Below are 13517 nucleotides of genomic sequence, written 5' to 3' on the forward strand. Positions count from 1 at the left end.
AATGACTGAGGCCCTTTTGTGTCAATTTTAGCAACTTAGGTCTGAATAATTCTCTATTTTTGCACAGTAGCAGTGGAGAAATCAAGAATTCACCTGTACTTCCAAACAGCCAGGGAGGGTTGAGTGACAAATCTCCATATTGTTTACTGCATATTTGTGCATATTTAAAAGTGATGAAAAGTCTAACCACAATGTGTTAATTTACCAATATCAAGTGGAAACTTTGTCTAGCATGAGACAGGAAAATAAATAAAAAGTGTTTATGAGCTGTAAGTTACAGTTAAGGAAATTGGTGTTTTGTAAGGGAAGCAAACTTTGTATTCTGTGGATAAACGGGGAAGAATCAATGTATCTGTGACCAGTTAAATTGCTATTTTACGTCTTACTCTTGTGCAAAAAAAGCAAAGTTTTGAAATTGATGAAAGTAAAAATCCAGAAAGGATTTCACTGACTGTTCTGTATGAAAAACTGTATATGCTGGTAACTGTAATGCCACAGCTGTTTGATGAATTAAGCTGTTTCAGAAAGGGAAAGTCTGGACAGGATCAGTGTTATGTTAGTACATGTCTTGGGTAAAAGCAGCTACAACGCTGCCTGCAAAATCTGGTCTCATGGAGGAACTGATTAAGCAGTTGGTGCAGGACAATGCCAATCAGATACAACTTAATAGTGATTTTCAGGAAGTCTTACGATTCATTTCAGAGAACATACAAAAGACTTAAATGGCAGGTACCACAGCACAGTGGGTGGTACAAAAATGTCTTCAAAAGACGACAAGCACAGATTATGCTGAAGCCTACTTGGCAGTATTCAAGAGTATTACAGAGAGAGGAGTTGCTAATAGACCAATGAGCAGAGGTGGTAGCACCCTTCTTGATGGGTGAACTTCAAAAATCTTACTTTGATCTGCATAAACTTGACGCTTTAAATGACTCCAGGTTAAAGCAGGAGATATTAATGTTTGGGGTAAGCAGCATTGTACGAGCCCTACAATAAATGGCCCTTGCAGCTCCACTTTTAATTTATCAAGGGGTTAAAGTAGAAGAAATCAGAGATTTTTCCTGCATTAACCTGTTTAACATTGGTCACTTCAATTCCCATAAACTTCTATGGGGACAGCAATGTAACCCAATTTAAAAAGCGGTGAAAAGTTTCGCACTAGCTCACCTTTTTAATTGTGTCATATAGACTCCATTTCGACCAGAGAAGCGTCACTTCATCAAGCATCGGGGTCCCATCACAATGTGCATGTGCAACCTTAGCTGCACATGTGCACTAGCCACTAAGGTCAGTTTCTCCTTTAACCAGCAGCATTTGCTGCCGGTTAAAGAGGTTTTAGTTAGATTAGATGGGGAGGGGTTCACCAGTGCTGTCCAATGGGCACTGGTTTCATAAATGCCAGCGGCAGCACCTTTATATGCTGTATGCAGTGAGACAAAATTATTCTCACTGCTGCCCACTAACCATCAATAATAATCTGACCCCGAAAGTCACATGGGAGAGATAAATTCTTTATAGTGCTGGTTAAGGATGAATACATGCAATGGATGGTGGGATTTGTAATTTACTTTACTTCCCCCAGAGTTGGGATGTGACTGCAGGCTGCTCTTTCGCCATCAGAACTGAATCTTTAAAAGGCCAGGACCTTCAATTTGTATTTCTAGTCATGAAAATAGAACAAAAATCTCATACACACATTTTTTGGACAAATTGTAGCTTTATTACAGATATTATTTTAACACAGAATCCCAGTTCAGCCATCAAACATACTGATAAATAATAAAACATCTTCAAACAAATTATATTTGTTTTAGACAAAAAAAAATGGCATTGAAAAATATGAAACAAACAGGAAACCAAAACACACACTAAACAACAATTTCAACACTTTAATAAATAAGTATAGTAAATATTTGTTCTTTCATATATTTATCTTTATACACTGCTTATTATTTTATTGGATCTGACATATTCAGCATTAGAGTGGTGATACTGTTTTACTCCTATGTTATGATAAACTGATGCTCAACTCCCTCAAAAACCAGGAAACAGTTATAGCATAATTGTCTGGCAAATCCTGTTTTAATGGTTGAAAAAGTCATGTTCTGCTAGCTATTTTGACCCATGTATGGATAAAGCTTCATATTGTACATTTCATTCATGTGTAGCAGATGTTGATCATGTTACTAACCATTCTCATGCACTGTGCTTAAACCTGCAGCATCTCCAAAATGTCAGTAACAAAAACAATATTGACCGAATTATATATTTGAATGATCATATAAGATGCACCACTCATCGACACATGTCAATGATTATATTGTTAAAGAGGCGGCAATAAAAAGAAATCTTCTTTTTTCTGTGCCAGGAATTTAGTCTATAAATAAAATCATCATGGTGGCTTTTAAAGGTGTATGGACACAGGCATTCTGGAAAGCCGTCTCTGGAGAATTTTTGGCTACTCTAATTTTTATCCTTCTTGGTCTTGGTTCAACAATCAATTGGGGATCTGAGGACAGCCCTCATCTAACAGATATAGTACAGATATCACTTTGCTTTGGATTTGGCATTGTTACAATGGTGCATTGCTTTGGAAACATCAGTGGTGCGCACTTAAATCCTGCTGTGACTATTGCCCTTGTTTGCACACGGAAAATAACACTTGCCAAGTCAATATTTTATATCACTGCACAATGCCTTGGAGCCGTCTTGGGAGCTGGACTTCTATACCTTATTACACCGCTCAATGTTATTGGACCCCTAGGTGTAACAGTGGTAAATATATATCTTTTTAAAGTTATGAAGCTTAGGAAGACATAACTGACTTTTTAGGCATAAGGTGCTAGAGACAGAAAAGTCTATTGAAGTTGCTAGATTCTAAATGAACATTGTTTACGATCACCATGTAACACATCTTGCATCAATGCTGTATATTGAGAAGTACATAGGGGACAGAAGGAGGTACTGTGGAGGGAGAGAGGTTATATTATAAACAGGTGGGGGAAGTCCGGGTGCCTCGCTGATGACCTGACTTAGAAAAGTTACGAAAAAATAAGTGAATAAGTTCCTTCCCCATCCTGCTGTCCCTCTAGAGTGCGTCACATTAAATTACATACTTTTCTCACGAGAATGCAGATGTACCCTGCCCAAGGATGTGAAAGTTAACTTGGAGCTGACTATGGTTCTCATGCACACATATTTTCATTCAGCGGGATCCCGTTGTGGCTAAGGCTTATCTCTGATCATTGGTAGGTGTCAAATGATGTCACTAGATTCATTTTAGTCAAATGCTCAATCAGTACACTGGCCCCTTAAGTGCACATGTTGCCTACACATGCGGAGGCAGTCATTTTGTGGATTGAACCAATGTTCTTGAAATTACAACCTACCAATTCATTAGGAATCAGTACCTGAAGAGCAACCACAGGAGATTTCACATTGGCATTTCCTCCAAAATGTAACTTTTATAGGTGTAGAAATCTCTCTCTCTCTCTCCTGTTAGTGCTTGAACAGTGCTATAGCCATAAACTATTTTCATTTTTAACTGTATTTCATCAGTATTTGTATATAGTACTTCTGGTTTACAGCAAAGATTCCAGGCACTTGTAGTCCCTCATTGCACTTGCATATACATGAATATTCGTTATGAAATACGTCCGTAATTTCACTGGAATTGATAGACTGCATTCTCATAAATACTTGGTTAGAAGTTATCAAAATGAACCAATCAATAATTAACTTTTAATAAAATAATGATCATCTATCAACAAAATTTATTCTGTTTTGTTATGCAGCTTTTTTCCACAAAAATATTTGCACAGAAATGTTTACACTGTTTTCATATTATTTCTCTCAACAACAGATAAATGAAAGGCTTTCTGTAGGTCACGGACTCTTAATAGAACTTATAATTACATTCCAGTTAGTTTTTACCATTTGTGCAAGCTGTGATCCAAAGAATAATGAAAAATCTCCTGCACTTGCAATTGGAATTTCTGTTGTAATAGGACATTTATTTGCAGTAAGTAACAATGATATATGAAAATTATACATTGATTTTGGATCCACTTTTAAGTGATATCTGAGTATTTTCATACTGTATGCAATGCTATTCTGAGATAACTGTGTTTTCATTTATAAATACATTATTTTATTGTTAGTAGCACAATTGCATTTGGCATGGGGTTTATTATACACCACTGGCCTGTAATTGGCCACTGGCGGTGATCAATTTAAAACCAGTTTAACTCCACTTCTCCTCTGGGTAACACCTCCATTCGAACGACAGACGGAGTGTGTCAACCAATCCCTCAAACAGGTCATGCGGTGCTTTGTCATGTATGCCCAGGATGTCTGCTTGCGTAGGCAGAGTTCTCTTGAACAACCTGTTGCAGGACTCCACATGGTTATTTCCCTTTTATGTCAACCATGGGTTCCATCTGGTGGTCATTCAGTCTTCACAAGCCACCTATGGGGATCCTTCAGCAGACAAACATGTGCAGGATCTCCAGGGTCTCGGAAAAGGCTGCAGGAGCAGCTGAAGACAGTAGTAGCTAGCCAAAAAGGTTTACAGACCAGTGAAAACAGCACCCTGAAAATGCCTCATACTGAGTAAAGGAACATTAGTCTGTATCCAATCAGTGGGAATATAAGCCCAGTAGTGCACAGGATAAGGCTATCACCCTCATTTTGGATCCATCCAGTGTTCCACATTTCCCTTCTTAAACCTAGAGAAGGATATGTTTCCTAAATGAGTGGTGGTTCCTCATGCAGTGGAGGTAGAGGGCCGCCAAGAATATATCATTCAGTTGATCCTTGACTCTCGTAGATCAGGGAGAGGATTGCAGTACCTAATGCACTGCTTTAGAAAGCGCCCCAACCGTTGCCATGGAGGCGGTCGGGGCGCTTTCTGAAGCAGCGCCGTGTCCCGGCAACGCTGGGCAGCCGGACGTGTGTGCATATTAGTAACAGCCTGTGGGCTATATAATATAGTCATTTATTTATTAGTCAGCCTCTGGGGATACTTGTAGGCAGGGTCTGCTATCTGTATTTAAGGCAGGGAGGGCTTGACCTCCCTGCCGGTTATAGCGTTTACAGTCCTGTGTTGTTGCTGACCTGCTGTTGGATTCCTGTTTGCCTGATCTTCTGTTGTGACCCTTGCTTGTACCTTGGACCTTGCCTGTCTGCCTGTTGCCTTGACCTTTTGGCTTGGATTCTGGACTTTGCTGTTTCACTTGTGACCCTGACCTCTGCTTGGATATCGACTTGCCTGACTGTTACGAGCCCATCACCCTGACCTGCCACTGACCACCTGTTCCAGTTTGGGCCAGCTCCTCCGGTTCCATCTGTGCTACAGCCATCATTGATGAACTTTTACTACCCTGAGCTTAAGACCTGGGGGCATCTGAGTACGTGTGAGCACATAAAAATCTACAGGAAAGGCGGCAGCTAAAGTTGAAGACCTCACCTTTATCTGTTCTAAAAGCTCCTCTTGGTGGTCATGAGCCTTAACAATTATAGGGCATTATCAGTGATATTTTTGGGCTTTATTGCTACCACTGAGCATTACTATTTCTGCTGTATATATTACTCTGCACTACTACTACCACTCTTATTTACTGGATATATTACTTCAGTTGACGTAAATGTGCCTAGGGCGCCAAGGACCCTAGCACCGGCCCTGCATAGCACACCAGTGAAAATCTCCAATCTACTGCAGGTGACACATGAATAACATGTAAAATGTCGTTTTACTGTTCATCTTTAGCGTGCATTTTTAAAAGTTATATGCCAAAGTCTATCAACTTGCCCACCACTGGTTCAACTTACCCACCACTACAGTTGTCTTTGAGACACATTTACTAAACATTGTTAAAGGCTACAGAAAAAGAGGAGGTACCAAGTATTGCATCAAGGATACAGACAGTATAAGAGACATTGAACTGTACATTTTACCCTATATTGAGAAATGAGAACATTACCAGGGACAAAAATTTAAAAACTATGACTGTCCCTGGAAATTACTTATTTATCTTAGTAGGATAATAATATATAGCCCCATACCTCCAAGCTGTAAGCACATTTGCAGAACAGTCTTGATTTTTGTAGATCAAAAGAGGTGTGGTCTTTCAACAAGTAGGTGTACAGTTTAGACAGATTGCCATTTTCACATAATTTAGGGCATATCTCCCTTTAATAAATAATCCCCCTGGCTCCCAAAAAACAAGTAACTGTTAAACTCTCTACCCTGGGATAAATTTACTAAAGCTTCTTAAAAGGAAAAGTGGAGGTGTTGCCCATAGTGTTCTAGCTAAGATTTATCTAGTACATTCTAGAAAATGATATGTAGAATCTGATTAGTTGCTATGGGCAACACCTCCAGTTTTTTATTTTAGAAGGTTTAGTAAATCTACCCCCATATAGTCAGCATCCCACAAGATTAATGGGTGGGCAGTTCTGATTACATGTTAGTCACCTTTGCTTATGCATTCTTCTCCTTTAAATAACATGTGTTTTGCAATGAACTTTGCTGAAAAAGTTAATGCTGGCAGACTGGTCAGAGTGCCCATGCTGACCATTGTTCACTGCTGACAGCTCCTACAATTGGCATGTGAGCTCCAGAACTGGACCATGGAGCAATGGAATAAGGTGGCCTGTCCTTTGAATCATGTGGACATGCGTGTGGACAAGGCAAGCAGGCAGAGACAGTGTGATGCTCCGGGTAATGTTCTCCTGGGAAACCTTGGGTCTTGGCATTCATATGGATGTTAATTTGTCATGTAACACCGACATAAACATTGTTGCACACCAAGTACACACTTTTATGGCAATGATATTCCTCAAAAGCAGTGGCCTCTTTCAGCAGGATAATGTGCCACAGTGTAAAAATGTAATTGAAATTCCGAAGATCTTAATCCGATTGACCATTTGTAGGATGACTGGAAAAACAAATCCCACCTCGAAATTTCCAGGAAAATCTGCTGCTAACATCTTGGTGCCAGATACCACAGGACAGCTTCAGAGGTCTTGTGGAGTCCATGCCTCAATGGGTCAGAGCTGCTTTGATGGCATGACGGGACCTACACAATATTAGTCAGGTGGTTTTAATGTTGTGACTGATCAGTGTATATTATGTAACAATCCGGCTTATTAAAATATATATATAAATATGGGGATGATCTGTATGCATGTCAGCCTTGACAAAGACTCACAGGAAGAGTTGAAATGCGTTGGATGTGATTTTACCCTTACTGGTTTCCAGGAGTGTTGGGCATCTTGAGAATAATCATCTTCTACAAGAGTGCGTCACCAATCTGTACATTTATGCATGCTGTTTACTTCAGGAATATCCGGTAACAGTCCCATCATTAATTTTATTATAATATTTTACCTGCATTTGTAAGTTGATCTAGTATTGCTGATTTTATCATATATTAAAGATAATGCACTATTTCCATTCTTTTATATGTTTGTAGTGTGTCCATCTTCAAATGACCCATTTACCATAATGATATGGAGATTTGAAGTTGCAACATTATATTCCATACTGTAAGCATAGGTCCTAAAGGTTCTGATTATACAAAGAACACCAGTGAAGATTGCATCTGTATTTTTATAGTTCACGATGAAGGAAGAAGGGTTACCTTAGATCTGTTACATCTGAGGATCTGTCTGTTCCGAGACTGGGTGGTGTCTCTGGAGTTAGGCTGAATACACAAAGCTGGGTGGCCTGATTATGTTTCTTTGCATGTAAATGAAAGGACTAGTACAGGTGGTGACAGACTAGCAGAGGAGACCAGGCTGGAACTGGATTGCAGAATCGGAATGCTGGAACCAAAATGTAGCTGAACTGGAACTTGAATGCAGACTGCACTGTCTGAGCTGGAGCAATAGAAAAGACTGCAGACTGCTGGGAACCAGGTTGGCATTTTAAAATACTACATTGCACCGGTAACAGGTAAGGGCTCCATGAAGTCCTTTTATACTAGCTGTTGTTTCCTAATTGGAGTCTGTGGTCAGCTGGGCTGAACCAGCACTCTGAGTTGCTGGGATGGAGAAGGTGACTAGGTCCAAAATGGCAGCTCTCAGGAACTGGTTTTGGAGGGAATCCTGGAGTGAAGACTGCTATCCCCTGATTGGCTGAGAGGATTCATGTGACCGAATCCAAGATGGCTGCGCCCATACACTCATTTTGGAGGGATCTCTGGAGTGGAGACAGACTGGGCAGCATCTTGCAGAAAGATCTGAAACCAGCAGCGCCTGAGGACCACAGGGACAGCTTAGAAAGACAGCAGAGGGGTAAGTGACAGGACCTGAGAGCCTGGTGTGACAAAATCCAATTGGTGTTAGACTATTCAATGCTTTATATTGGACATACAACACCATATGTTTTTCTTTTTTTCTCTTTGCTTTGTGAGTTCCATTTCAGAATTGAGAACTACACAGCTACATAGACACAGTACGATGGGCTGTAGGAGCCTCTCCTAATCTCTTGTGTCACAGAATAAGTGCCTATGTACGTATTTGTTTTTATTGTCATATGTTTTCATTATATGTTTAGTGGAATCTCTGTGTATGTACGTGGCTGTATATTGAGTGGAGCGCCACAACGAAGAGTTCACACATTTGTTTTAAAATTATGTACTGCTATATAATATATAGAAAACATATACATGGGAAAAAAAGGCAACAATCCATCTTTTACAACTGAAATATTACTCTGAAAATTCTATATTATGAGCATATATTCATGTATTTAATCTTTAGTCAACCTGATTGTTATAATATATATTTATTTGTTATTTTCCCTTAGTAATTTGACTACTTCATACTGTAACTTTGCAGCCTGTACTCTCATGAATTGTTTAGCACACAAAATGCCTGCCGCCACTGCTTGATGTGTCCACTTTTTTTTTAACATTGTTACTACCTATCTTTTCTTTTTAAGATAAACTACACCGGAGCCAGCATGAATCCAGCAAGATCCCTCGGACCTGCTGTCATTCTATGGAAATGGGAAAACCACTGGGTAATTTTCTAATTCTATGGGTCATATATATGTATATATATATATATATATCTGTATATATATGTGTATATATATGTGTGTGTGTATATATATATATATATATATATATATATATTATGTGTGTAATATATATATATATATATATAACTTTTCTGAAATAATATTTGCTTTCTAACAGTCTAAGCATGAACAAGTGATACTCATTTGTAAAGGCGATGTCCAATGTAGAAATGCCTCTTTTACACAACATAAAGCCATTTTTCTACAGAGAAAGAATATTTTTCTCCAGCAAAAAAAACTTTCTCCCACTTTTTTTGGGTACTGAAAATAATCAAAAATAAATAAAAATTAAATACTTAACTATAAATTCTATAAATCAATTGTTTTCCCCTTTAAAAATAAATGGGAATTTTCCTTTTTGTTGTATCCCAAATGGAAATAACAATTAGATAATGCAAATAGACTGCTGCAAGCTCATATAATATAGCAACCACACTAATCATCATCATCATCATCATCATTTATTTATATAGCGCCACTAATTCCGCAGCGCTGTACAGAGAACTCATTCACATCAGTCCCTGCCCCATTGGAGCTTACAGTCTAAATTCCCTAATATAGACACACACTCACACAGACACAGACAGACAAAGATGAATTAAGTACTCTGTGGAAGTGATCCAAATGCAATCAGCCAATGGGAAGCAGCTAACTACTGCTACAAATTGTCATCATTACCATTGCATCTTGTTAGGACCGCAACTAGGGTGATGCAACATGTGCCACCATCAAAGGCGCTGTCACAGCAATAGTGTTTCTGGGATCCGTCTCGGGACCCTTGAGACTAGCTGTGGCAGGGATGTAGTGGAAACTGGGAGACCGGATAATGTCTTACTCATAAGGGTAACTCTATTGCTGTATACCAGAAGTTAGGAGGAGGAATGCTGGACTGGACTCCATACTGGAATAAATGACTGGAATCTGGACCTAATGGACTGGAACCTGGACCTAGGAACAGGTAGGACCTGAACCCACAACCAGAGACTCAGTACCACAAAGAACTCAAACTCCGAGGAATATAGTACCACCACTTTTTATCAAATTATTAACCAATGCCTTATGTTTACAGTTTTCTAGATTCACACACATATGCAGTGTTAAGGTCAAGTACTGACAACAACTGTCTTTTTGTTATGTATACATATAAAGCATTTATTTTACCAAGCAGCTGATACCATGTATAATATGGGAATAACCGAGCGTGGGCTTATGTCTTCTCTGATTTTGTTTCACTGCTGTTACACTTCACAGCAATTTCCTTTATTTAAGTAAACACGTTAACATTTGCTATACCACTGTTATCTTTCACAGGCAGCTGACTGTCATTGAGGTTTTCAGCAATAATAATAGTACTATCAATATTAGAACTTTTGAGTCCCAGACTCTCAGGGCCTGAGTCATTAAGGAGAGTAAAGCATAAAAAAGGAGTAACATTTGCACCTGGGCTAAACCATGTTGTATTGGAGGGGGAGGTAAATTTAAAATGTGAGGCAGATTTATAGTTTGGGTAGGGCATGTCCTAGATCAACTTTATATTTCAATGTAATAATAAAGATAGCAAGTATTTGTGTGCTAGATGAAAAAACAGCCAGTATTTAACTTATGTACAAAATAATAAACTGATTTGCACCCCTTACATTGTAACATGGTTTGTCCCAGAGAACATTTACTCCTTTGCTTGCCTTAATGACTCAGGCCCTCACACTCACCACCCACCAACTGTGCGCTTGTGTCCATATCATCTTCCATCTCTACTATTAATTAAAGCACAGTATTCTCTTGGCCTTCCTCAATAATTAGTTCCTCATCCCCTGATAAATTTAAGGATTACTATGCTGATGAAATAAGCTTCTGTGAGGCAACCACATCCTGTAATCCACTGTCTCTCTTCAAGGATAGCACCTCTTCAGTCACCGATCTTTTGTGGGTTTGGCTTGCTAACGTCCTCTGTTTCTTTGATGCACTCTCATCTCTATGTATCTTTCTCCACTCTGTAGACACCTCTAGATTTCTCCCTTTTTCATTTAAGATTTCCATCATGTCATTAATCTTGCAAGTGTAAATTACATGGTCATAACTGAACGCACGGCTCTTCTCTCTCCACTTTACTGCAATATTCTTTTTCACTTGGGTCACCTCTGCCTCCTTTGCTGTAATCACAGCATCATCAGATCCTGTAGTATCAGTGTTATTCCCACTCATGCTCTCTGCCCTTTTTTCCTCAATTTGCTGGAGCCATCATCCATGCCGCCTTCACCCCGCTTTGGAAGAAATGCAAGAGGTATTCAACATGGCCCCCAGTTCAGGAACTGGCAGCCCAGACTTAATGCTTCTGTTTAAGGTAGTCTCAAGGTTTTCGGCTACCTCCTTAGCAAACAGCCGTTTCCTGGTGATAAGGGCCACACCTGTACTGCTCAGCTGCAATCTGGAACTATTCCTGGGCCAAGCTCACTACTGGAGGAGCAACCACACTAGGATGCCCAGGACTTTGCCTTATTTTTCATGTCTAAGGCCTTCAATTTTTTCCAGGCTGGCTCCCTGCTGATGAAGAAGCTGGAGGCGCTACAAGCCTTACAGCCTGGGGACTCTTCTGGGGAGGATCTGGATGAAGCTCCATCTTCCAGGTCTTTCTCCCAGGAATTGCTGCTTTCTCTGGAGCTTCCCCAAAACGCAACTTCCCAGCTCCAGCTGCTGGCTTTGAAATGCCTCTCTGAGCTATGTCCACATAGGTGGAGTTTCGTTAGGTTAAACTTTATTTTATATTTATACAAATATCTGGCATGTCCGCTGTTTAGTAAATAATACATTATTACATTTTTAAGTTAAGCAAATTAATTAATTGCATTGTACTGAACTTAAAGAGTCATCCAACCAGAATGTATTTGGGTCTGGAGTGGTACATTTGTTACTACCGATCATTTTATAACAGATAAATATTTATTATGCATATTTTTGTGCTGTAGATTTATTGGATCGGACCAATTCTTGGAGCAATCTGTGCTAGTGCTGCCTATGATTATATATATTGTCCTGACATTGAACTCAAGCAACATTTGAAGGAAGCCCTTAGGAGAGCTAAACAGAAGACAAAAGGAAAATACATAGAAGTGGATGACAACAGAAGTCAGGTTGATACCAGTGACCTAATCCTCAAGACAGGGGCCATCCATGTTATCGACATTGACCAAGAGGAAGGGGAAAAAGGGAAAGACTCTGGGAGTGAAATATTATCTACAGTGTAAAGTGCAGTATTAGGTAGATTGTTTTTCCAGATCAAAGGTAAATATAAAGAAATATATTTAAGTTATTGTTATACATATACTCGCTTGTGGATTAACATAAAAAACAACTAAATTACTAAACTCATAGGTAATACATGGCAAAAACACCATTAGCCCTTTTCATATATATTTTTATTAGAGTAGACAAATCTCAATGACAGCTGTTAATTATCATTGAATTGATTCACAAATAAACTATAAAAATAGTTGCAGTGCCAGGACACAGAAGAGATAGAATGGTCCACTGAACTTAGCATAGCTGGTCTTCTTTGCAGAGGTCCCATTACTTGTCTACTCAAGAAAGTGGTCCCAGGTGCAGTTTTTAGCCCAAAGGCTAAATATAGTATTAATGACACTATAATGGAAACTACTGACGAGGAAAGGGATCTAGGAGTCACAATTTCAGGTGACTTAAAGGCAGGTAAGCAATGTAACAAAGCAATGAGAAAGGCAGGCCAGATGCTTGGTTGCAGAGGAAGCGGAATCGGTAGCAGAAAGAAAGAAGTTATAATGCCACTGTATAGGTCATTGTACAGCCTCATCTAGAATACTGTGTTCAGTTCTGGAAACCAAATTCCAGGAGACTGTACCAAGAAGGGCAACTAAAATGGTGCATGGCTTACATAAAACTTACCTGGATAGACTTAAGGATCTTATATGTATATTTTGAGGCAGAGAAGGGAAAGGGGGGACATGAACTCTTAGATGTATGAAGTGTGTTAACATGGTACAGGAGGGAAACATTCTTCAAAGGAAGAGAAATATTAGAACACAAGGACAGGCAGTGAAGCTGGTGTTGTTTCGAAAACACTGAAACTTTGTGTCTTTGAAATATTCTGAGTTCCCAAAGGTAACAGCATTTTATTTGTTGATTTTGGCGAATGTTGTAATTTAATAAACTATATCTTAAATAGTCACTAAGCTTACATATAAGATGAATCACTGTGGAAAGGCTTCTTGCATCAATCTGTGTCAATGTCTTCTCAAAGGTAAACTATTTATTGTCCGTGATCACATAACAAAATGGTACTTGAAGGTTACTGGTCAGGCAGATTTGAAAAGTAAAAATAATTTAATTCTGCATCAGTTTTAGAAGGAACATTTTAGCAATCAGGCCCCTTCACCTTTGTTTTATTGTATGTGCCAGT

At 39.1% G+C, this 13517-nt stretch overlaps 1 protein-coding gene across 1 annotated transcript; it reads left to right on the forward strand.

Annotated features, from left to right (window-relative positions):
* The first annotated feature begins 2391 nt into the window (after nucleotides 1-2391).
* Nucleotides 2392-12330, forward strand: LOC142157827 (aquaporin-4-like). Its single transcript, XM_075211361.1, has 4 exons — nucleotides 2392-2775; nucleotides 3863-4021; nucleotides 8948-9028; nucleotides 12052-12330. The coding sequence occupies exons 1-4, from the start codon at nucleotides 2395-2397 to the stop codon at nucleotides 12328-12330; spliced, it is 900 nt and encodes a 299-aa protein (XP_075067462.1). The 5' UTR covers nucleotides 2392-2394.
* The last annotated feature ends 1187 nt before the right edge of the window (nucleotides 12331-13517 follow it).

Source organism: Mixophyes fleayi, chromosome 5 (assembly GCF_038048845.1).
Source record: "Mixophyes fleayi isolate aMixFle1 chromosome 5, aMixFle1.hap1, whole genome shotgun sequence".
Classification (NCBI taxonomy): domain Eukaryota; kingdom Metazoa; phylum Chordata; class Amphibia; order Anura; family Limnodynastidae; genus Mixophyes; species Mixophyes fleayi.